The 26,127-nt window shown below is 41.1% G+C and overlaps 2 protein-coding genes across 2 annotated transcripts in view; both read left to right on the forward strand.

The window, feature by feature from the left end:
• OR1L8 (olfactory receptor family 1 subfamily L member 8) overlaps window positions 1–1,663 on the forward strand; it is a 265,279-nt gene extending 263,616 nt beyond the window's left edge. The window contains exon 6 of the mRNA XM_063787254.1: window positions 612–1,663. Within this exon, the coding sequence (XP_063643324.1) occupies window positions 612–617 (6 nt within the window). The 3' untranslated portion in view covers window positions 618–1,663. The remainder of the gene's footprint in view (window positions 1–611) is intronic.
• Window positions 1,664–12,724: 11,061 nt separating this feature from the next.
• LOC112204402 (olfactory receptor 1N1) lies at window positions 12,725–21,328 on the forward strand. Its single transcript, XM_054659053.2, has 2 exons — window positions 12,725–13,277; window positions 20,018–21,328. Exon 2 carries the CDS (start codon window positions 20,037–20,039, stop codon window positions 20,970–20,972), a length of 936 nt encoding a protein of 311 aa, XP_054515028.1. The 5' UTR covers window positions 12,725–13,277; window positions 20,018–20,036; the 3' UTR covers window positions 20,973–21,328.
• The last annotated feature ends 4,799 nt before the right edge of the window (window positions 21,329–26,127 follow it).

The raw sequence follows: 26,127 nt of genomic DNA on the forward strand, positions 1-26,127 counted from the left end.
TTTTTAAAATTATTATTTTTTTATGTGGCTCACTGCTTATTCTTTATTAATATTCTTTTTTAAAAAATTATTTTTGATTACAGCTAATAGCAGGATAAGTTCTAGTGTTCTATACCACTGTAGGATGACTATAGTTAACAATAATACATTATATAGTTTCAGGTAGCTAGAAGGAGGATACTGAGCATTCCCAACAGAAAGAAATGAGAAATGTTTGAGATGATGGATATCCTAATTACCGTGATCTGATCACTATATATGTATCAAAACATCACTATGTACCCCCCGAATATGTACAATTATTATTTGTCCATTAAAAAATAAGTTTAAAATGATTTTTGTTTTCAAAATTGACAGATATTTTGCTTTGTGTTATTTTTCCATTATTCTTACACACAAAAGTCCTTTCCATGCATAAATGAGGAAAATTTCATGTAGTTATTTCTTCTAAATTCTAAGTACTACATTTAAATCTCTAATTTACCTGCCATTTATATTGTGGTAAAGTGAGAGAAGAGGATCTGCTTTTACTTTTAATTTTTTAACAAATAGCCTAGTTGTATCCGTAGCATTTTTTGAAATAAATCCTGCATTCTCTGTTTGTTGGTTAGGTCTGAACACCTGTAGGTGGTCATCACTTGGACAGCTCACAGCAAGGCAGCAGGTTCTGAAAGCAAGCACCGTGCGAGCAAACGTTCTAAGAGACCAAGGCGGAAGCTACTTTACTTCATAAGCTTCCCAAACTAGCCTATGAAAATCCCAGAATCTCACTTTCACTGCCTCCTATTGGTCAAACAAGTCACTAAGGGAAGAAAATTAAGCTCTGTCTCTCAATAGGAAGAGTGGCAAAAAATTGTTGGTCCTCTTTAATTTGCCACAGCCTGCACACTTGCCACAAATTATTTACTTTCCTCCCACATTCAAAATAGACTCGGCCCCTCCCAAGAGCCTGAGAATCTCATCCCTTTGCCACATCATGTTAATGTCCACGATCTTATCATCTAAATGAGGTCCAGGTAAAAATGAGTTTTCTCAGATGCAGTTCCCTGTGTACAGTTCCTCTCAATCTGAAGACCTGAGAATGTAAGCGACAAGTTTATCCACCCCCTAACACACATGTGCCTAACATAATGGTGATATAGACATGGAATAACTATAATAGACACTCCCAATTCTCAGGACAGGGAGGAGGGCAGGAAGCACACAGCTATGTTTCTTTCATTCTTTTGCTGCTAATTCTCCACTGATAAATATACCACAATTCATCTATTATATTAATATTATTCATAGGTATTTAGATAATTTCCAGTCTGGTATTTTACAAATAGTAGTGACATAAACGTTCTAGTACATGACTTTGGAGAGTATACATACATATTTTGGTTGAATATAGAAGTAGAATTCTGGGGTCCCAGTTTCTGCATATGTTCAGCGTTAGTTTTTCAGAGTGATTTTTCACACAGTGGTAAGAAATAACACAAAAATACTAAGTATAAGAAAGCTGGAGTGACTATGTTAAAATTAGACAATACAGACTTCAAGACAAAGAGTATTACCAGAGATAAAGGAAGATGTTTCGTAATAATAATATGGTCGACTCATCCTGAAGATATAATAATAAATGTGGTTGCATCTTATGAAAGAGTTTCAAAACACATGCATCAAAAATTAAAAGAATTAAAGGGAGAAATGGGAAATTACACAATTATATCTCGATATTTTAACATTTTTTCCCAAAAGCTGGTAGAACAAGTAGATAGAATGATTAATAAATATATAAAATATTTGAATAATACTTTCTTTACCTAATTGATACTTATGGAATACCATAAACAACCACTTATAAAATGCACATTCTTTCAAATCATATGGTCAACTCACCAACATAAACCATAGAGAGGGCCATAAAATAAATGTTAATAAATTAAAAGGATTGTAATCATACATAATATTATATCCAACTAAGATGAAATTAAATTATAAATCAGTAACACCAATAAATTTAAAAATCAAGATATTTGAAAATTAAGCAATACAAATAGAAAGTCTATGAGTCAAAGAATAAATTTAAGGGACATTAGAAAATATTTTGAGATGAATTATATTAAAAATATAATACGAAAATGTTGGAAATGCAGCTAAAGTCGTGCTTAGAGGGAAATTTATTGCTTTAAGTGCTTGAATTAAGGAAAAAAGTCTACAGTTAATAACAATGTTCTAAATTTAAAAGCTAGAAGAAAAGAAGCAAAGTAAACCCTAAGAAAGTAAAAAGAAAGAAATAAAAACAATGAAATAAAAAACAAACACTAGAGAAAGGTAACAAAGCCAAAGTTGGCCTTTTGAAGAAAATCAACAAAATTGATTAACCCCTAGCCAGACGGATCAAGAGAAAAGAAAGAGAAAACAAGGTTGTCCATACAGGTTTCACAGGCATCACAAGGATAAGAAGAGGATATTTTGCTTTGGGAGACCGAGGAGGGCAGATCCCTGAGGTCAGGAGTTCGAGACCAGTCTGACTAACATGGAGAAACCCTGTCTCTACTAAAAATACAAAATTAGCCAGGCGTAGTGGCGCATGCCTGTAATCCCAGCTACTAGGGAGGGTGAGGCAGAAGAATCACTTGAACCTGGGAGGCGGAGGTTGCGGTGAGCTGAGATCGTGCCATTGCACTCCAGCCTGGGCAACAAGAGCGAAACTCCATCTCAAAAAAAAAAAAAAAAAGAAAAAAGAGGCTATTTTGAAAAATATGTTTACTAACAAATTTGATAACAAAATTCTTGAAAAATAGAGCTTTTAAAACCTAGTGCACATATTGTAATTTGAGACAGAAAGCTGAATATTCCTATATTTATTAACGAAATCAATATCAACAACTAACCACAAAGAAAAATTCAAGGTTAGATGGTTTCACTGTTTAATTCCCTCATCATTTAAAAAAATAAATTTAAAAAAATTTTAATCTAAGTAAAATTTTAATTGATTCATTATTTTTAATTGACAACTTTATTTATGAGCTACAATGTAATGTTTTGATCTATGCATACATTGTAGAAAGATTCCGTTTAATCTTACACAAATTCTACAGAAGGTAAACAAAAAGGAAATAGCTGCCACCTCATTTTATGAGGCTAACAAAAGTTGAAAAAAGAAAATTATGATTATGATAACCAAAATCGGTACCAGTTACCTGTGGTTGTGTAACAAACCACTCCAAAACTTAGTGGCTTTAAATAACAACTGCATTTATTTTACTCACTTTCAGTTTGGGCAGAACTGGTTTGGATACCTCATCTCTACTCCATGTGATGTCTTCTTGACGGCTAAGAGGATGGAGACTGAACCATCTGTTCTCTTGTTTAATCAGATCTCTGGTTGTTGATGTTGAGTGTTAGACCTTATGGGTAGGAAGTTAGCTGGGACAGTCAACTAGAATACCTTCCCATGGCCTCTCCCTGTAGTCTAGGCCTTCTCACAACATGACGACTGGGTTCTAATGGCAAGTTTCCAGGTACTCAACATCATCAGTCATCAGAACAATGCAAATTAAAACTACAGTGTAATATTACAATTTACCTCCTAAAATAAAAAGACTGGCAATACCAAGTGCTAACAAGAATATGAGCATCTGGGCCAGGCACAGTGGCTCACGCCTCTAATCTCAGCACTTTGGGAGGCTGAGACAGGCAGATCACTTGAGCACAGGAGTTCAAGACCAGGCTGGGCAACATGGCAAAACCCCATCTCTACAAAAAATACAAAAATTAGCTGGGCGTGGTAGCACATGCCTATGGTCCCAGCTACTTGGGAGATTGAGTTGGGAAGGTTGCTTGAGCCCAGAAGGTCGAGGCTGCAGTAAGCTGAGATCATTGCACCACTGCATTCCAGCCTGGGTGACAGAACAAGATCCTGTCTAAACAATAACAAAAATATGAGCAACGGAATCCCCATATAGTGCTGGTAGAAATATAAAGTGGCAAAACTGCTTTGGAAAATGAATTTTTTTACAATACTGAACATACAGTTATCATATGAAATATGTCCACCCAAAAGTTTGTACATGGGTATTTATAGCTCAGTTATTTATAATGATCAGAAATAGTTACAACCAAAATGCTCATCAGCTATAAAAGGCATAAACAAATTGTGGTATACAATAGAATACTACTGGGTAATGAAAACATAAGTTACTGACATACACCACAACGTGGATAAATCTCAAACACTTTGTTGAGCCAAAGAAACCAGACATAAGTGTGCATACTGTAACTATTAATTTGACTCTGGGAAAAGCAAACTTAATCTACAATGACAGAATTCAGATGGCTGGCCGCATGGGACTTGGAGTGAAGTCCGTATCTTGACTGTGGTAGTTTGCACAGGTATATAAAGTTGTCAAAACTTCTTAAATGTGCACCTAAAATAGGTACATTTTATGTAAATAATACCCCAATAAAGTTGATTTTAAAATAAAGTAGAATGAAGGATGAATAAATGGATGTGTGGAAGCAAGTATAATAAAGTTTTAAAGATTAAATCTAGGTGGGCGGTATAGGAATGTTTACTGTAAAATTCTTTCAACTTTGCTGTGTGTTTTTAAAATTTTCTAATAAAATGTTGGGAAAGAAGACTGAAACTACTAGTTCTGTTGAAAATACGGGGCAACTGGAACTCTCAATGATTTGGATGAGAGTGTGCATTTATATAAATATTTTGGAAAACAGTTTGTCTACATCTACTAAAGCTAAATATTACTTACCCTATTGCCCAGAAATATTACTGCTATTCTAGGTGTACACTCTAAGCGAAATGTCCCACAAAATGTTTGAGCATATTTCTGTCAGCTTTACTCATAATAGCCAAAATATTGGAAGCAATCCATTTGCCCACCATTATTCAACAGAGAATTGAATAAACTATGGGTTATTTGTATAATAAAATGTTACACAGCAATAAAAAGAACAAACTTCTGGTATATGCAACAAACATGATTGAGTCTGACAGATGTAATGTTGAGCTAAAGAAGCCAAATACAAGAGTTCTGCAGTGTAATTCCTTTTACCTGAACTTCGAAAACAGGCAAAACTAATCTTATAGTGATCACAAAGCAATTACCTCTGAGAGGACAGTGCCTCAGAAGGGGCAAGAGGGAGTGTTCTGGCTTTATGGAAGTGTTACGTATATTGATCTGTGGGGTGTTTACATTGGTGTATACATATGAAAAAATTATTGAGCTGTGCACTTCAGATTCATGGACTTTGCTGATATATGCCATAACCAAATAACATTTGTGGAAACTGATGGGAAGCTCTGTGCTTGTAGATGGAGCTGTCTTCTTTGAGTTTCACCACAGGGTGATCTGGCTGGGAAGCACAATTTGGGGAAGAAACCCCTCAATGTCAGTATCTTTAGTTCTTTTCTCTTGGGCTAGCCAAACTCCAAGAAAATTCTTTTAATATTCTGTATTTAAGGTGGAGGCTTGGCAGCTTAATGTAGACAAAGGGCTGTGCATTTCAGCATTCAGCATTTGGTATGCATATGCTGTTATGTAATTCTCTTATTTTTGATATGATTCACTAATCTTAGCTGTATATGGCCACCCCAAGACCCAAACTTATTCAGAAAGTAAATCTCCCAACTTCTGTTGGGATAGGAGAGGGACAATATTTGAGCAGTGTGCAGTGAAAAGGGGGAAATTAGGGATCCAAATTCTTCTGAAATAGCTATCATCTCTTTCTTCTTAGTTTATTTCTCTTTCACTCTCAAGTCGAGAGGCACCAAAGGATGCCGGTTTCTGGGCCTTTTCAGGACTTTTTGGTGTTGATCAGATTGTTTCCTCTATTTTATCTACTGCCAGCTTAGGATTTAGTTTTCATGCATCTGTTAACTCAGTGAACTGTCAAAGAAAAATTGCCCTGCACAGAGTTGAACAGGCAAGAAGACTTTATTTAACATGATTGCCATAGGAGTCAAGATTACTGTAATAGGGGAGACAGAGTAAACTCAACTCTGCTGAATCAAAAGGCAGGAGGACTTTTAAGAGCTGGGGTGAGCTAGTAGAAAACTACTGGAGGGTGTTAGCAGGGAGGTTGGCCAATGTGATTAGGCCATCTGTGTTTGCTTTCCATAGGCAACTTCAGCAAAGTCTCAGGATACAAAATCAATGTACAAAAATCACAAGCATTCCTATACACCAATAACAGACAAACAGAGAGCCAAATCATGAGTGAACTCCCATTCACAATTGCTTCAAAGAGAATAAAATACCTAGGAATCCAACTTACAAGGGATGTGAAGGACCTCTTCAAGGAGAGCTACAAACCACTGCTCAATGAAATAAAAGAGGATACAAGCAAATAGAAGAACCTTCCATGCTCATGGGTAGGAAGAATCAATATCGTGAAAATGGCCATACTGCCCAAGGTAATTTATAGATTCAGTGACATCCCCATCAAGCTACCAGTGACTTTCTGCACAGAATTGGAAAAAACTACTTTAAAGTTCATATGGAACCAAAAAAGAGCCCACATCGCCAAGTCAATCCTAAGCCAAAAGAACAAACCTGGAGGCATCACGCTACCTGACTTCAAACTATACTACAAGGCTACAGTAACCAAAACAGCATGGTACTGGTACCAAAACAGAGATATAGATCAATGGAACAGAACAGAGCCCTCAGAAATAACACCGCATATCTACAACTATCTGATCTTTGACAAATGTGACAAAAACAAGAAGTGGGGAAAGGATTCCCTATTTAATAAATGGTACTGGGAAAACTGGCTAGCCATATGTAGAAAGCTGAAACTGGATCCCTTCCTTACACCTTATACAAAAATTAATTCAAGATGGATTAAAGACTTAAATGTTAGACCTAAAACCATAAAAACCCCAGAAGAAAACCTAGGCAATACCATTCAGGACATAGGCATGGGCAAGGACTTCATGTCTAAAACACCAAAAGCAATGGCAACAAAAGCCAAAATTGACAAATGGGATCTAATTAAACTAAAGAGCTTCTGCACAGCAAAAGAAACTACCATCAGAGTGAACAGGCAACCTACAAAATGGGAGAAAATTTTTGCAATCTACTCATCTGACAAAGGGCTAATATCCAGAATCTACAATGAACTCAGACAAATTTACAAGAAAAAAAATAAACAACCCCATCAAAAAGTGGGCGAAGGATATGAACAGACACTTCTCAAAAGAAGACATTTATACAGCCAAAAGACACATGAAAAAATGCTCATCATCACTGGCCATCAGAGAAATGCAAATCAAAACCACAATGAGATACCATCTCATACCAATTAGAATGGCGATCATTAAAAAGTCAGGAAACAACAGGTGCTGGAGAGGATGTGGAGAAATAGGAACACTTTTACACTGTTGGTGGGACTGTAAACTAGTTCAACCATTGTGGAAGTCAGTGTGGCGATTCCTCAGGGATCTAGAACTAGAAATACCCTTTGACCTAGCCATCCCATTACTGGGTATATACCCAAAGGATTACAAATCGTGCTGCTATAAAGACACATGCACACGTATGTTTATTGTGGCACTATTCACAATAGCAAAGACTTGGAACCAACCAAAATGTCCAACAATGAGATTAGATCAAGAAAATGTGGCACCTATACACCATGGAATACTATGCAGCCATAAAAAATGATGAGTTCATGTCCTTTGTAGGGACATGGGTGAAGCTGGAAACCATCATTCTCAGCAAACTATCACAAGGACAAAAAACCAAACACCGCATGTTCTCACTCACAGGTGGGAATTGAACAATGAGAACACATGGACACAGGAAGGGGAACATCACACACCGGGGCATGTTGTGGGGTAGGGGTGGGAAGGATAGCTTTAGGAGATATACCTAATGTTAAATGACGAGTTAATGGGTGCAGTACACCAACATGACACATGTATACATATGTAACAAACCTGCACATTGTGCACATGTACCCTAAAACTTAAAGTATAATTAAAAAATAGATAAATAAATAAAAACAAAAGGGACACTTTTGAAAGTCAGGCCCCTACCTTCCCACAGAGACCGAGAGATAGGTGTACTATCTTTGTATTTTTTTTAACTTTAGATTCAGGGGGTACATGTGCAGGTTTGTCACATGGGTATATTGCATAATGTTGAACTTTGGGCTCCTAGTGAACTGGTCATCCAAATAGTGAACATTGTACCCTATAGGTAGTTTTTCAACTCTTGTCTCTCTGCTTTTGGAGTCTCCAGTGTCTGTTATTTCCATCTCTATGCTCATGTATGCCCATTGTTTAGGTCCTACTTATAAGTGAGAATATGTGGTATTTGATTTTCTGTATCTGAGTTATGTCACTTAGGATCCATCCATGTTGCTGCAAAGGACATGATTTCATTCTTTTCTATGGCTGCATAATATGACAAAGATGTCTTCTCTCACCACTCCTATTCAACATAGTAGTAGAAGTCCTAGCCAGAGCAATCAGGCAAGAAAAATTAACAAAAGTTATCCAAATTGGAAAGGAAGAAGTCATATTATCTCTGTTCACTGATGACATGATCTTACACCTAGAAAACCTAAACATTACTCCAAAAGACTCGCCGATCTGATAAGCGACTTCAGTAAAGTTTCAGGATACAAAATTAAAGCACAAAAAAATCAGTTGCATCTCTATACACCAACAACACTGTAGCTGAGAACAAAATCAAGAACCCAATTCCATTTACAATAGCCACAAACACATACAAAGTAAGATATCTAGAAAAACATTTAACCAAGGAAGTGAAAGACTTCTATAAGGACAACTACAAAACACTTATGAAAGAAATCATAGATGATGAGAGAGGAGAAAGGAAGAAACCCAGTCAGGCAGGCAGTCAGGGTGGGTCCTCGGTTGAATTATTTCAAACTAAAGAACAGCCTGCAGGCACAGATAAGGGAACTTGTACCGGGCAGGGGCAGGGGGATTGGGGGGCTGTTGGGGGTGGGCTTGCCTGAGACATGCCCACAGCTGCACAGATAAGAAAGGCTACACAGGTGACTTGCATAGACATGCCCACAATGGAAAATTCCATCCCCCGACACATGCGCAGTAAGAGGTACAAAGCAATATGGAGTAACTCAAGCTAAGGGCCCACATGGACATTAGGAGGACAGGGTGGAGCTACCAGAAATTCGCACCTTATGCAAATGAGACGCCCAGCCCTCATCACTTTCTTATAAAAGCCTTTGCATTCAACTGTAAAAATGGCAACCCTTTCCAGGACCCTTCTCTGCTGCAGAGAGCTGTTCTCTTCCTTTTGCCTATTAACCTTCTGCTTCTGCTCTGACCTTATCCTTGGTGTGTCCGCATCTTTGATTTCCTCAGCCATGAGACCAAGAATTTCAGATGCCAGCCCAGGAAATGAGGCCATTTCAATGACACAAACCAATGGAAAAACATCCTGTGCTCATGGATAGGAAGAACCAATAACATTAAAATGAATATACTGCCCAAAGCAATCTACAGATTTGATGCAGTTCCTATCAAATTACCATCATTTTTCACCAAATTAGAAAAAAACTTCTAAAATTCGTATAGAACCAAAAAAGAGTCCAAATAGCCAAGGTAACCTGAAGCAAAAGAGTAAGGCTGGAAGTGAGGGAAGAGAGAGACCCTCTCATATTGTTTTATATTGTTTTATGCTCAGTACCTGTTTTAAGAAAAAACAACAAGAAAGTTAAACCAAAGACAGGCAGCTTGGCACCAGGCCCGAAACCAGGCCTGGGCCTGCCTGGCCTAAACCCAGTAGTTAAAAATCAACTCATGACTTAGAACCTGATGTTATTCATAGATTCCAGACATTGTATAGAAGAACATTGTGAAACTCCCTGCCCTGTTCTGTTTCTCTCTGACCACTGGTGCATGCAGCTCCTGTCATGTACCACCTGATTGCTTAAATCAATCACGACCCTTTCATGTGAAATCTTTAGTGTTGTGAGCCCTTAAAAGGGACAGAAATTGTGCATTTGGGGAGCTCAGATTTTAAGGCAGTAGCTTGCTGATGCTCCCAGCTGAATAAAACCCTTCCTTCTACAACTCGGTGTCTGAGAGGTTTTATCTGTGGCTTGTCCTGCTACAGAAGCATCACATTACCTGACTTCAAACTATACTATGAGATTACAGTAATGAAAACAGCATGGTACTATTACAAAAATAGACATATAGATCAGTGGAACAGAATAGAGAACCCAGAAATAAAACCACATACTTACAACCAACTGATCTTTGACAAAGTCAACAAAAATAAATGGGGAAAGGATACCCTATTGAATAAATGGTGCTGGCAAAACTGGCTATCCATACACAGAAGAATGAAACTGGAACCTATCTATCTTTCTTGATTACATTTCCAAGAGATAGCTCCCAGGTCCTTGAGAAAGACATTCCTGGGCTATAAAACTATCAAGAGTCTGGGAGAATATTTACATCTCAAAAGAGCCCAGAAAAAAATTACAATTGTCAGTTCTCGAATGCAAATGTAAAGAAAAGGGAAGCCAGGGGCCTATAGTCAGGAAGATATCTATCTAAAGTTTGGTCAAGCTGAGGGCAGTGTTGGTCATCGCTGGTGCATCCATCTGGTTTCCAGTTTCCAAACTTTGTTGTTATTATTTGTTTGCCTCTCTTCTCTGTCCTTTTGGGTTTTATGTCTTTTTTATTTTAGTAGAGTTTATGGAGGGAGTGAAATTAGATGCATGAGTTTAGTATGACATCATTAACCAGAAGTATAAGAATTCTTTAAAGATAAGTCATATGCCATTAAACTGCTTGTAAAGGTGGACATTGGCAGCTTGTGAGTTTTTTGTTTGTTTGTTTTGTTTTTAGAGGAAGTTAGGAGCAGGAACCTTGTTGTAAGGGGGCAGCAAGGAGATGCATTTACACAGAAAGTTCATTTTTGCCACTGACTGTGGTTACAAATCAATACTAATACTGTCAGGCCTCTGAGCCCAAGCTAAGCCATCATATCCCCTGTGACCTGCATGTACACATCCAGATGGCCGGTTCCTGCCTTAACTGATGATATTCCACCACAAAAGAAGTGAAAATGGCCTGTTCCTGCCTTCACTGATGACATTATCTTGTGAAATTCCTTCTGCTGGCTCATCCTGGCTCAAAAGCTCCCCTACTGAGCACCTTGTGACCCTCACTCCTGCCCGCCAGAGAACAACACCCCTTTTTCCTTTACCTACCCAAATCTTATAAAACGGCCCCACCCCATCTCCCTTCGCTGACTCTCTTTTCCGACTCAGCCCACCTGCACCCAGGTGAAATAAACAGCCTTGTTGCTCACATGAAGCCTGTTTGGTGGTCTCTTCACACGGACGCACATTAAATTTGGTGCCGTAACTCAGATCGGGGGACCTCCCTTGGAAGATCCCCTGTCCTCCTGCTCTTTGCTCCGTGAGAAAGATCCACCTACGACCTCAGGTCCTCAGACCCAGCAGCCCAAGAAACATCTCACCAATTTCAAATCCGGTAAGCGGCCTCTTTTTACTCTCTTCTCCAACCTCCCTCACTATCCCTTAACCTCTTTCTCCTTTCAATCTTGGCGCCACACTTCAATCTCTCCCTTCTCTTAATTTCAATTCCTTTCATTTTCTGGTAGAGACAAAGGAGACATGTTTTATCCGTGGACCCAAAACTCCGGTGCTGGTCACAGACTAGGGAAGGCAGCCTTCACTTGGTGTTTAATCATTGCAGGGACACCTCTCTGATTATTCACCCACGTTTCAGAGGTGTCAGACCACGCAGGGACACCTGCCTTGGTCCTTTACCCTTAGTGGCAAGTCCTGCTTTTCTGGGGGAGGGGCAGGAACCCCAACCTCTTATCTCTGCACCCCAATCCCTTATTTCCATGCCCCAACCTCTTATTTCTGCACCCCGACCCTTTATTTCCATGCCCCAACCCCTTTCCCGCTTTTCTGGAGGGCAAAAACCCCCCACCCCTTCTCTCCATGTCTCTACTCTCTCTTTTCTCTAGGCTTGCCTCCTTCACTATGGGCAAGCTTCCACCCTCCATTCCCCCTTCTTCTCCCTTAGCCTGTGTTCTTAAAAACCTAAAACCTCTTCAACTCACACCTGACCTAAAACCTAAATGCCTTATTTTATTCTACAATGCCGCTTGACCCCAATACAAACTCGACAGTGGTTCCAAATAGCCAGAAAATGGCACTTTCACTTTTTCCATCCTACAAGATCTAAATAATTCTTGTCATAAAATGGGCAAATGGTCTGAGGTGCCTGACATCCAGGCATTCTTTTACACATCGGTTCCTCCCTAGTCTCTGTTCCCAATGCAAATCGTCCGAAATCTTCCTTCTTTCCCTCCCACCTGTCCCCTCAGTCCCAACCCCAAGCATCGCTGAGTCTTTCTAATCTTCCTTTTCTACAGACCCATCTGACCTCTCCCCTCCTCGCCAGGCCGAGCTAGGTCCCAATTCTTCCTCAGCCTCCGCTCCTCCACCCTATAATCCTTTTATCACCTCCGCTCCTCACACCCAGTCCGGCTTACAGTTTCGTTCGGTGACTAGCCCTCCCCCACCTGCCCAGCAATATCCTCTTAAAAAGGTGGCTGGAGCTAAAGGCATAGTCAAGGTTAATGCTCTTTTTCTTTATCCCAAATCAGATAGCGTTTAGGCTCTTTTTCATCAAATATTAAAACCCAGTCCAGTTCATGACTCGTTTGGCTGCAACACTGAGACGCTTTACAGCCCTAGACCCTAAACAGTCAAAACACCATCTTATTCTCAATATACATTTTACTACCCAATCTGCTCCTGACATTAAATAAAACTCCAAAAATTAAATTCTGGCCCTCAAACCCCACAACAGGACTTAATTAACCTCCCCTTCAAGGTATACAATTCCTTGCCTCCACTGTGAGACAAACCCCAGCCACATCTCCAGCACACGAGAACTTCCAAACGCCTAAACCGCAGTGGCCAGGCATTCCTCCAGGCCTGCCTCCCCCAGGAGCTTGCTACAAGTGCCAGAAATCTGGCCACCAGGCCAAGGAATACCGGTAGCCCATGATTCCTCCTAAGCTGCGTCCCATCTTTGCGGGACCCCACTGAAAATCAGACTGTTCAACTCACCTGGCAGCCACTCCCAGAGCCCCTGGAACTCTGGCCCAAGGCTCTCTGACTCCTTCCCAGATCTTCTCGGCTTAGCAGCTGAAGACTGACGCTGCCCGATCGCCTCGGAAGCCCTGTAGACCATCACAGACGCCGAGCTTCAGGTAACTCTCAGTGGAGGGTAAGTCCGTCCCCTTCTTAATCAATACGGAGGCTACCCGCTCCACATTACCTTCTTTTCAAGGGCCTGTTTCCCTTGCCTCTGTAAGTGTTGTGGGTATTGACGACCAGGCTTCTAAACCCCTTAAAACTCCCCAACTCTGGTGCCAACTTAGAAAACATTCTTTTATGCACTTTTTTTTAATTATCCCCACCTGCCCAGTTCCCTTATTAGGCTGAGACACTTTAACTAAATTATCTGTTTCCTGACTACACCTGGGCTACAGCCACACCTCATTGCCGCCTTTTCCCCCAGTTCAAAGCCTCCTTCACATCCTCCCCTTCTATCTCCCCACCTTAACCCACAAGTGTAAGACACCTCTACTCCCTCCTTAGCAATCGATCATGCACCACTTACCATCCCATTAAAACCTAATCACTCTTACCCCGCTCAATGCCAATATCCCATCCCACAGCACGCTTTAAAAGGATTAGAGCCTGTTATCATTCGCCTGTTACAGCATGGCCTTTTAAAGCCTATAAGCTCTCCTTACAATTCCCCCATTTTACCTGTCCTAAAACCAGACAAGACTTACAGGTTAGTTCAGGATCTGCGCCTTATCAACCAAATTGTTTTGCCTATCCACCCTGTGGTGCCAAACCCATATACTCTCCTATCCTCAATACCTCCCTCTACAACCCATTATTCTGTTCTGGATCTCAAACATGCTTTCTTTACTATTCCTTTGCACCCTTCATCCCAGCCTCTCTTAGCTTTCACTTGGACTGACCCTGACACCCATTAGGCTCAGCAAATTACCCGGGCTGCAAGCCTTCACAGACAGCCCCCTTTACTTCAGTGAAGCCCAAATTTCATCCTCATCTGTTACCTATCTCAGCATAATTCTCATAAAAACACACGTGCTCTCCCTGCTGATCATGTCTGACTAATCTCCCAAACCTTAATCCCTTACAAAACAACTCCTTTCCTTCCTAGGCATGGTTAGTGCGGTCAGAATTCTTACACAAGAGCCGGGACCGCACCCTGTAGCCTTTCTGTCCAAACAACTTGACCTTACTGTTTTAGGCTGACCATCATGTCTCCGTGCAGCGGCTGCTGCCGCCCTAATACTTTTAGAGGCCCTTAAAATCACAAACTATGCTCAACTCACTCTCTACAGCTCTCATAATTTCCAAAATCTATTTTCTTCCTAACACCTGATGCATATACATTCTGCTCCCCAGCTCCTTCAGCTGTACTCACTCTTTGTTGAGTCTCCCACAATTACCATTGTTCCTGGCCCGGACTTCAATCCGGCCTCCCACATTATTCCTGATACCACACCTGACCCTCATGACTGCATCTCTCTGATCCACCTGACGTTCACCCCATTTCCCCACATTTCCTTCTTCCCTGTTTCTCACCCTGATCACACTTGGTTTATTGATGGCAGTTCCACCAGGCCTAATCGCCACACACCAGCAAAGGCAGGCTATGCTATAGCACAAGCCACTAGCCCGCCTGTTAGAACCTCTCATTTCCTTTCCATCGTGGAAATCTATCCTCAAGGAAATAACTTCTCAGTGTTCCATCTGCTATTCTACTACTCCTCAGGGATTATTCAGGCCCCTTCCCTTCCCTACACATCAAGCTCAGGGATTTGCCCCCGCCCAGGACTGGCAAATTTGCTATTCTACTACTTCCCAGGGATTATTCAGGCCCCCTCCCTTCCCTACACATCAAGCTCAGGGATTTGCCTCCGCCCAGGACTGGCAAATTAGCTTTACTCAACATGCCCCGAGTCAGGAAACTAAAATACCTCTTGGTCTAGGTAGACACTTTCACTGGATAGGTAGAGGCCTTTCCCACAGGGTCTAAGAAGGCCACCATGGTCATTTCTTCCCTTCTGTCAGACATAATTCCTCGGTTTGGCCTTCCCACCTCTATACAGTCTGATAACAAACCAGCCTTTATCAGTCAAATCAGCCAAGCAGTTTTTCAGTCTCTTAGTATTCAGTGAAACCTTTATATCCCTTACAGTCCTCAGTCTTCAGGAAAGGTAGAACAGACTAATGGTCTTTTAAAAACACACCTTACCAAGCTCAGCCACCAACTTAAAAAGGACTGGACAATACTTTTACCACTTTCCCTTCTCAGAATTCAGGCCTGTTCTTGGAATGCTACAAGGTACAGCCCATTTGAGCTCCTGTATAGACGCTCCTTTTTATTAGGGCCCAGTCTCATTCCAGACACCAGACCAACCTGGACTGTACCCCAAAAAACTTGCCATCCCTACTATCTTCTGTCTAGTCATACTCCTATTCACCATTCTCAACTACTCATACACGCCCTGCTCTTGTTTACACTGCCAGTTTACACTGTTTCTCCAAGCCATCACAGCTGATATCTCCTGGTGCTATCCCCAAACCGCCACTCTTAACTCTTAAAGTAAATAAACAATCTTTGCTGGCAAGGCTATGCTGAACCTCCTTCCAATAATTCTAAATGACAAATGTTTCTTCTAACAACCCCACAATATCACCCCTTACCACAAAATCTTCCTTCAGCTTAATCTCTCCCACTCTAGGTTCCCACGCTCACCCCTAATCCGGCTTGAAGCAGACCTGAGAAACATCGCCCATTCTCTCTCCATACCACCCCCCAAAAATTTTCACCATCCCAACACTTTACCACTATTTCATTTTATTTTTCTTATTAATATAAGAAGACAGGAATGTCAGGCCTCTGAGCCTAAGCTAAGCCATCATATCCCCTGTGACCTGCACGTACACATCCGGATGGCCAGTTCCTGCCTTAACTGATGATATTCCACCACAAAAGAAGTGAAAATGACCTGTTCCTGCCTTCACTGATGACATTATCTTGTGAAATTCCTTCTGGCTCATCCTAGCTCAAAAGCTCCCCTACTGAGCACCTTGTGACCCCCACTCCTGCCCGCCAGAGAACAACACCCCTTTTTCCTTTACCTACCCAAATCTTATAAAACGGCCCCACTCCTATATCCCTTCGCTGACTCTCTTTTCCGACTCAGCCCACCTGCACCCAGGTGAAATAAACAGCCTTGTTGCTCACACAAAGCCTGTTTGGTGGTCTCTTCACACAGACGTGCATGAAAAATACCATAGCATCCTAACACTACCACTTTTCATAGAGAAAAAAGTAAAGCTTCCCAATTTTTAAATAAAGCCAGCACTGTACTAATTTGATCTAAGAAAAGCAGAGAGAAAATTGGGCAATTATGAGAGTTAACACTAACAGGGCACTAGGGAACTCTGTCCCATGACTCCCTGTATCTGTAGATGCCCCAAGTGTAGTACGTTTAGCCTCCTCCTGGCAGTAGCCTGATGAGCCAGCAGCTCTCTGTTTCTGAGTTTATTGGTTCAGGATTCAAAATGTAAACATAAAAAACTTCAAAAGTCCCAGAGATCTTGGTTAGGTGGGATCACAGTGCAATGTGTCCCAGGTCATCTCAAATACTCCTCTTTCTGATTTTTTCTGTTCCAGCTGATGAACGTAACTGCCACTGCTCCAGCCTCCCCTACTGATCTGGCCTTAACTTGGCTTTACAGTCCTTTATTCATCTCATGGATTTCTTATCTACAATCTTAGTCTCTCCATCCCTCCCTTAACCCCCTTAAATATATTTTTAATCTTGGTTTATCAACCTGACTTCTGCTTCCAGCTGTTTGCCATTTGTATTCATTATTCTTGATCCTGTACCCTCATTTCAGTTAATGTCATCACAAAGATTGTCAGGAAGAATCTGAGCTCTTCCCCTCAAATTAAGGACATCTGCTTTGCCTTCTTCTCTGTTACCAGGGTAGTGGTAAGCGGAGTCACTTGAGACAAACAGTCGCAGGTGGGCATGTCCTATGTTTGGAATACTCTGTCCATCATGTTCCAGCCAGCTCTTACCTGTTGGCTGACACAGTAGATGAAGAGGCAGTGGAGGTAAGTAAAGAGACCTTATCACCCTCGGATGACAGAGGGAAGGATTGCCCCAAGTTTCTGGAAGAACCCCATTGATATCTCAAGGATCTACAGAGTTTTATGAGGCCATAGATAGGATGAAGGATGAGGAACCCTTTTAGGGAAAGAGAAAAACCAAAAATAGAGCAAGAGATGGTGCAAGGTGCTTGAGTAGAGACCAAAAAATATGACAGAAGGTAAAAAGCTAGGCTGCTTTGGACCCTTTTTTGAGGATTTGGGGAGTTTTCTGATGTTAAGCAGTTGGTGCCCTAGATCAAAGAACCTCCATAGAAATAGCCTGATTAAGGCAGTATATACCAACACAAATGATCAAAAAGATGCTGCTCTTCCCTAAAATAACTTACTGTCCCTTTGAAAACCTCAATGAAAGGACTTGCTTGCTGAAGGCAGGGTCTGCATGCTAGGAAAACATGGCATTGTCTGCCACTCTGTAGCCCTTCTCTTTTTTTTTTTTTTTTTTTTTTTTTTGAGACGGAGTCTCGCTCTGTCGCCCAGGCTGGAGTGCAGTGGCGCGATCTCGGCTCACTGCAAGCTCCGCCTCCCGGGTTCACGCCATTCTCCTGCCTCAGCCTCCAGAGTAGCTGGGACTACAGGCGCCCGCTACCACGCCCGGCTAATTTTTTGTATTTTCAGTAGAGACGGGGTTTCACCGTGTTAGCCAGGATGGTCTCAATCTCCTGACCTCGTGATCCGCCCGCCTCGGCCTCCCAAAGTGCTGGGATTACAGGCGTGAGCCACCGCGCCCGGCCAGCCCTTCTCTTGATGAGACAAACAATCAATTGAATCATAAGAGGATCTCTTACCCTTCTGGACATGGCTATTAGAATGTGCCCTGTCAGAGGGTGCCTTATCAAGTGGTGAAGTAGGGGAGAAAATAACTTGGATTGTAGCCTCAGATCCCTCAGAAAAGTTGTAAAACCCTGAGATGTTCTTCAGTCAGTGTAGGGTTCAGGGATAGATACATATACAATAGTTCTCAGATGTTGCTATCCACTTCAGAATACAAACAGTGCTTTAGTAAAGCTATCAATTTGAAGATAACTTTTTATTCAGGTATAGACTCTAAATATAAATCAGGACAAAGAAACACATCTAGATCTGTAAGATATTAATGACAAAGAATTCAAAAAATGAAAAGATAGCTGATTTTTAAAAAGAACACCTGTCTGAGAGCATTGATACCCTGGTTTTCATACCATATCTTCCTCCAAGACATAGTGTAAACTTTTTCAATCACTTTGGTCTTTTGAACTTTAGCTTATTTATCTGAATCAAAGGGAGGGGTTGGACTAAGCAAAATTTTCTTAATCCTCACTGAGCATCAAAATACCTGAGAAGGCTTCAGTTTTAGCTTTTAAATACAGTTACCTAAATTGTATCCTAGAAATTTAAATTTGACAGGTCTGAGGTAGGGATTATTATTTTTATCTTTATTTATTTATTTATTTTAGATGGAGTCTTGCTCTATTGCCCAGGCTGGAGTGCAATGGCAGGATCTCGGCTCACTGCAACCTCCAACTCCCAGGCTCAAGTGATTCTCCGGCCTCAGCCTACCAAGTAGCTGGGATTACAGGCACATGCCACCACGCCCGGCTAATTTTTGTATTTTTAATACAGACGGGGTTTTGTCATGTTGGTCAGGCTGGTCTTGAACTACTGACCTCAGGTAGATCCGCCTGCCTCGGTCTCCCAAAGTGCTGGGATTACAGGCATGAGCCACTGTGCCCAGCCGGGATCAGGATTTTAAATAAGCATCTCACTTGATTATGATAAACTGGTCTACAGACCAATGCTTGAGACCTCTGGGCCAGGTGATCTTTCAGGTTCTATCTAGTTCTTAAATTTCGTTGTTCTTCTGTAAAACACACATATAAAAGATAGTAAAGGCAAGTGAGACTAAATACGTTAAACTAAGAATACTGAGGGATTAAATATAAATGTGGTCCTAGAAAGTTACTTTCTATCTATATTGACTGATGGTACAGTCTCTGGAAACCATTGCTGTGGGTTTGAATTCTGTCTCAAATATTTATGAGCTCTGGGTCCTTGTACAATTTACTTAAACATCCTTAGACTCAGTTTTTTTATATAAGGGTAAGAATAACAATCTCTGCATCCTAGTGTTGTTTAAGGATTAAAGGAAACAATCTTCATAAAGTACTTAGTAGAGTACCTGTCATATATGTGGCTAACATGTAATATGCGTTAGCTACAGGATGCTGATGATGCCAATGACAAAAACTCAAATGCAGGGAGAAATGCAGGACTTCGTATTTTCTTTTTCAAAAGAAATAATGAAAAAATAAAGAGGCATGAGTCCTTCATATGCCCTTCACTCTAAAATGAATGAGGATGTGTCAAAATTAAGAATTTTGTGTGGGTTTTTTGGCTACTTCCCAAAAGAATGTAAAATTTAGCTGACCTCAGTCTACTCACATAGACAGCCTACTGCAAAAATGAAACTAACATGAGGCTATAGACTAGTCTAAGGCATGGTCATGCCAAGGAAGAATATGCCCTGACCTTATTGGAAGGGGACTCTATGTGTAAAAGATTAAATAGTGGTAAAGAGAGGAGAAAGGGGGAAAATGAGACTCTGATGAAGAGAGAAAAGAAGCAGGATCAGAATGAAGATAAAGTCAGGATTAGGAATATAATGAACTTAAAGGGAGATTTGGGAGTCAGCCCACACAGTTGTAGATGAAATCTAGCATTCTAACTGTCTTCCCTCAGCTCCAGATGCTGCAGAGTCATGGAAAACCAATCCAGCATTTCTGAATTTTTCCTCCGAGGAATATCAGCGTCTCCAGAGCAACAGCAGTCCCTCTTCGGAATTTTCCTGTGTATGTATCTTGTCACCTTGACTGGGAACCTGCTCATCATCCTGGCCATTGGCTCTGACCTGCACCTCCACACCCCCATGTACTTTTTCTTGGCCAACCTGTCTTTTGTTGACATGGGTTTAATGTCCTCCACAGTTACCAAGATGCTGGTGAATATACAGACTCGGCATCACACCATCTCCTATACGGGTTGCCTCACGCAAATGTATTTCTTTCTGATGTTTGGTGATCTAGACAGCTTCTTCCTGGCTGCCATGGCGTATGACCGCTATGTGGCCATTTGCCGCCCCCTCTGCTACTCCACAGTCATGAGGCCCCAAGTCTGTGCCCTAATGCTTGCATTGTGCTGGGTCCTCACCAATATCATTGCCCTGACTCACACGTTCCTCATGGCTCGGTTGTCCTTCTGTGTGACTGGGGAAATTGCTCACTTTTTCTGTGACATCACTCCTGTCCTGAAGCTGTCATGTTCTGACACCCACATCAACGAGATGATGGTTTTTGTCTTGGGAGGCACCGTACTCATCGTCCCCTTTTTATGCATTGTCACCTCCTACATCCACATTGTGCCAGCTATCCTGAGGGTCCGAACCCGTGGTGGGGTGGGCAAGGCCTTTTCCACCTGCAGTTCCCACCTCTGCGTTGTTTGTGTGTTCTATGGGACGCTCTTCAGTGCCTACCTGTGTCCTCCCTCCATTGCCTCTGAAGAGAAGGACATTGCAGCAGCTGCAATGTACACCATAGTGACTCCCATGTTGAACCCCTTTATCTATAGCCTAAGGAACAAGGACATGAAGGGGGCCCTAAAGAGGCTCTTCAGTCACAGGAGTATTGTTTCCTCTTAGATGTGATGACAGCAACATTTAATGAAAAGACATAGGCTTGGAGTCAGACAAACGGGCTTCATTTTGGGGTCTACCACACACTAGCCATAAGATTGTAGTCCGGTTACTTAGCCTCTCTGAGCCTTGGTTTTCTCATTTATAAAATGGAGATAACAGTTTCTATCTAATAACGTAACTTGGAGGATTAACTGAAATAAACTACGAAATGCATCCAGTATAGTAGTGAATAATAGTAGGTGTTCAATAAGGGATAGCTATTATTATTTATTACTATTATTATTCTTCATTCCTCCCCCAACTCAGAAGTCAAAAAATCTTTTCTCTGAGATATATTTGTTCAATAAATATTTACTATCTATGGTGTGTTGGAAGTTATTGTAAGTGCTAGGGTTATGACACTGAGCAAGACAAAGTCCCTGCCTTCATGACGCTTTCATTCTAGGTTATTAATTTGTCGATCATTAAAATTTTGGGGGCACTTGTTTTGTTTGTGGCATTAAGTGGGGAGTAAGACAAAAGAAATAAAGATGGAGGCTGCATTCCACGTGCTGCAGAATAGCTAAAGAGATCCCCATCAAAAGGTTCAAATTCAATGTTTAGGTTTCCATGCGGGTTGCCCACCCCATGGTTGGCTAATGTTTCACTAGGAAGGGGGTTAAAGCTCCTTGTGCTCCCTCTGCCCCATGCTGGTCAGAAACGTGCAATGCCACCATCCTTTTAGTGACTATTAGATGAGAGGAACATGGAAATCCTCTCTCCTTATTTGACTGCAGGTTTGCGTCCACATCTAAAAGGGGCACCAGCAGCTTAAATTAGTTGCAGAGATGGAAAAAATGATGTTTGAAGGTAAATGGCATTCTATCTGTCTCCAAGAATCTTAGAAATATTAAAAATATTATTTTAAATATAAGGGCTATATAGTTTCGATTTCTTACATCTGGTATCACCAGGTGTCCACTGGCTACCTAAACTCCTTCCTCATTAAAGTTTGTTTCTCAGACCTAACCTATTCTAAAATGTTTTATGATTGCTGCACTTTTTCAATGAATACTTATGGAGCATCTTTCATGGAATCAAACTGTTCCAGGCTTCAGCTATTAGTAAGTACAAATGTGAATCATTTAGATGCCACATCTTAGTACGCGAGGATTCCATTTATTTCATGACCTGGAACTGGAAGTCTGTTCTTCTCTCTAGAACTCCTTTCCAGATGTTCCCTCAGAGAGTCCTTGAATGGGATGAGCAGGGCATCGTCATGTAACCAGAGCTGGAGATGGTTGCAAACTTGGAGTTCTCCTGCCCTCATCTCCTTAGTCTACAACTCTCCTTCCATTCTGTTGACATCTATCGCTCCACTGACCAAAGACCACTGACAGTCTCCTCCAAGCCATTGACCTCTAGCTTTCTTCTATCATTTGAACTGGCAATGGACTATCCTCCACTTCTCATGATCAGCTCTTTCAGAAGAGGGTCTCCTAGGAGAGCTCTAAGGCCCCTGATGACACAGCTAGTGGACATGAGGAAGGCTGAGGTGTGAGATCACCAGATACAGCCTCACACTATATCTGAAACCTATGTCCACCCTGATACCCTAAATCTGCTGCTCAGATTCACCCAATCAACTTTACCTTCTTTACTCATGGTGGTTTCTCTATGTCGCCTTCTGGTTTCATTCACCATTCTGATCCTCAGGGACCCTCAATCCACTCACTGATAGTGCGGTAAATTTATGAATCCTGTTTGGGTATGGTTTAAGTTCTTTCTCACAGGCCCCAAGCAAACTAGAAGATGTGACTGGGTGTCCACTTCAGTTTACTTAATATAATTCTGTGGCCGTTAGGAGTTAGGTCAGCACTCAGCATACAAAGATTCATCAACGGACACTGTTGCCTATCACTGTTCAATAGTCTAACATTCCTCGATTCCAGCCAGCCAAGAGTTACCAATGTATTCAAAGTTCCAAACTCATTCCTCCTTTGATATACAGTCATACATTACTTAACTATGTGGATATGTTCTGAGAAATGTTTCACTGGGCAATTTTGTCATTGTGCAAACATCATAAAGTACACTTACACAAACCTAGATGGGATGGCCTACTATACAGCTAAGCTATATGGTATAACTAATGCTCCTAGGCTACAAACCTGTACAGCTTGTTAATGTACTAAATGCTGTAGGTAACTGTAACACTATGGTAAGTATTTCTGTGATAGGATTTATTCAGTTCCATTATGAGCTTGAAACCACTGTGGCATATGGAGTCTGTTGTTGACCAAAACATCATTATGAGGCACATGACTATCTTATTACACCCATCCCCAAAACCTAAGCTCAAATTTCTATTCCTTTAAGGTCATCTATGTCAAAGAGAATTAATGTGATGTTAGCATTAAAATAATTCCCACTGACATACAGGTTACTTATAAATCTTTGCACCTTGGTAGGGTAATGAGCAGGGCGTGCTTTGAATCAGAGGTGGGGTAATGGAGAGAGGTAGCATGATAGAAAGCTTCCCGGTGCCCCTTGCCTATTTGGGGGTTTTGCTTTCTTCTTGCTCAGAACCCATTTTTAAGAAGCAAATGGTCTTCAGATTGTTTCCTCACTTCCTTAAGACTGTTAAACCTAATCAAAATTATTTAAGGTGCCTAGTCTTCCATTTTGTTCTTAAATATCAGTCCACAGAACCATAAATCAAGAGCAATCCTTCATTCTATCACCTACTTCCCATCAATTACCAATACCGTCTAGTCTACCTTCAAGAGTATTCTCTTCTCTATCTATATGCCATTGTCTTCATCCAGGCACACATTATCTGTTACCTGAATGTACAATGACCTTCTAATTAAGCATCTTGATTCAAGGCACTCCGATCCATTGCCAAACCATCTCACACGTTGGTTACCCGAGTAATCTTTAGAAAACACAAACATAACCTTCCCTGAGATTAATCCCAATTCCACCCCACCCCAGCCAATGGTGCCTGTCACTTGCAAGGCAATGTCTAAACCTCTTAACAGGACAATCTACCCCCCTCACAATATAGTCTTTGTCTCCCTGTCTAGACTCACCTCTTGATGCTTCCTTGACTCATACACACCTATGTATAGCAACATCATTTTTCTTACATTTCCCTGAACATACCATGCAAATTCAGTGCCCTGGCCCACTCTGTCCACTTTACCTAGACTCATTTGTTCCATTATGTATCAATCCTGAGCATCCTTCAACCCCCAACTGAAGAATTACTTCCCCTGTAAAGCTTTTGCTGATATCCAGGCAGCATTAACTATACGCCCTTGTGTTACTACCATGTAAGTATTTCATCGTCTCTAAGCCTCAATTTTCCCAGCTGTAAAATATAGATAGTAACAGTGTATATATGTAGAATTATTATGAGGATTAAATGAGATAATACAGGTACAGCTTTTAATACAATGCCTGACACATAGTAGCTATGCAAAATAAGCACAACTATTCGTGGTGTTATTACGTTAAGGCACTTTTTGTACTCTTGCATATTTCTTAGTTTACCTGTTGCTACACTATCAGAATATGAGCTTCTTTTGCCTGGAGGCTTTCTCTTCATCCAGATCTGTTTGACCAAGAATAGGCACACTGCCTGGCACAGACAGGTAACTTGCTGAATGGCTACTGAGGGGCACAATCTATAAAATAAAGAATGTTTTACTATTTTTAGTATTAATTCCAACATTTGTCCTTAATTACAAACAAATTAAATTGTATGTATATGTGAGTTACACACACACACACACACACATGCACACAGTTCTTGGATTCAAATAATATAACCATCACAACATTAATGGGTTTATTTTTTCCTTCAAAAGCTAAGTGAACTTAATTCTTTAGCAAATTCCCCTTCCACTTTCCATCTGTGACAAAATAGAATAATTTTTGTTTACTCTTAAAATTTCCATGTCAGAATTGTGTGTTACATATGTGCTAAAATCAAGTGCTGGAGTTCCTGGTTCTAGGATGTTTTGATTCCTGCCCTCTGAGGAAGATTGTTCTATTGTCACACTGTGAAAGAATTAGTGTTAACTTTTGAGAAGGAAGTACACTGGTCACTTGAAACGTCCATAATTGCCAATTTTCAGAACTCTTTGTTAACTTGTGAAAAAAATCACACATTCATGGATTTCAAAAATGCAGCAAGCTTTGTTCTAAACTCAATGAGGTGCTTCACTGGAAAAGGTCATGAATCCTAGCCCTGGCATGGCTAGAGGGAAATGCACTCATATAAAGTGCACACTTCCAATGTGATTGATGTTCAGTTCTATTTGCATATTCAAATCAATACGGTGCACCCCAGTGTGCTTTGGGCTGTCCAAAACCAAGACAAACTGATCTGGGAGATGAGGTGGACTGGTAAGACAGATAGTGATGAAACACTTCCCAACAGACAAGTGAGCTTGCCATTTCTTGAGGAAAAGTCATTCAGAGAAGTGTCACCAGCCTGTGGCTAAAAACATAAATGACAATATTGGTCTCTCTGGAGGATGGGCCTGACAAGACTAGGCAGATCTTCAGGGATCTGAACAACAGAACTGGGGTGCCGGCAGGGAAACTGAGTCAGGCACTTAGTTCTACAGATCACATCACTATAGCAGAGATGAGAGTGTACAGCAGGTCATGATTGTGCTGAGACTATCAAGGCATGCTTTACCTAGACCAACAATAAACCAACAATAAAGATTCTATCCCTGTTCAGGTTTTGGCTCTGGAAAAGGTCGGGGCTAAGCCTGTAAACAAAGTGACCCTGTGCTTGCAGCAAGGAGTGGGGGTGGCACTCTTTCTTGTTCTACAAAGGAATCTGGGATGCCAAAAGGCAGCTACATGAGCCCCCGATGAAGGATCACTCTTTGAGTCAATATCAAACAAGTGAAGAGTAAGGTCTTTTTCTGATCTGCCTTTCCTTACCTACCCACACATGAACTCACTTGTTCATTGCCCTTTAGTTATTTGGTTCTAGCTGAAGCCAGAACAGATATGTTGCTGTGTCCTAGGGCAGTTTATTGCTTTTGAATTGGGAATATAACCAACATGACAAGCTGCCCATGGTCACCATAATTCAGGAGTGTCTGCACAAGTCCTGCTTCAAAACTCATCTCTGATGGAGAAGGTAGAGAAA

Source organism: Pan troglodytes, chromosome 11, assembly GCF_028858775.2.
Source record: "Pan troglodytes isolate AG18354 chromosome 11, NHGRI_mPanTro3-v2.0_pri, whole genome shotgun sequence".
NCBI classification, from domain to species: domain Eukaryota; kingdom Metazoa; phylum Chordata; class Mammalia; order Primates; family Hominidae; genus Pan; species Pan troglodytes.

Coding starts and splice junctions, on each gene's coding strand:
- LOC112204402 (XM_054659053.2), top strand. CDS start 20,037: ATGGAAAACCAATCCAGCATTTCTGAATTTTTCCTCCGAGGAATATCA.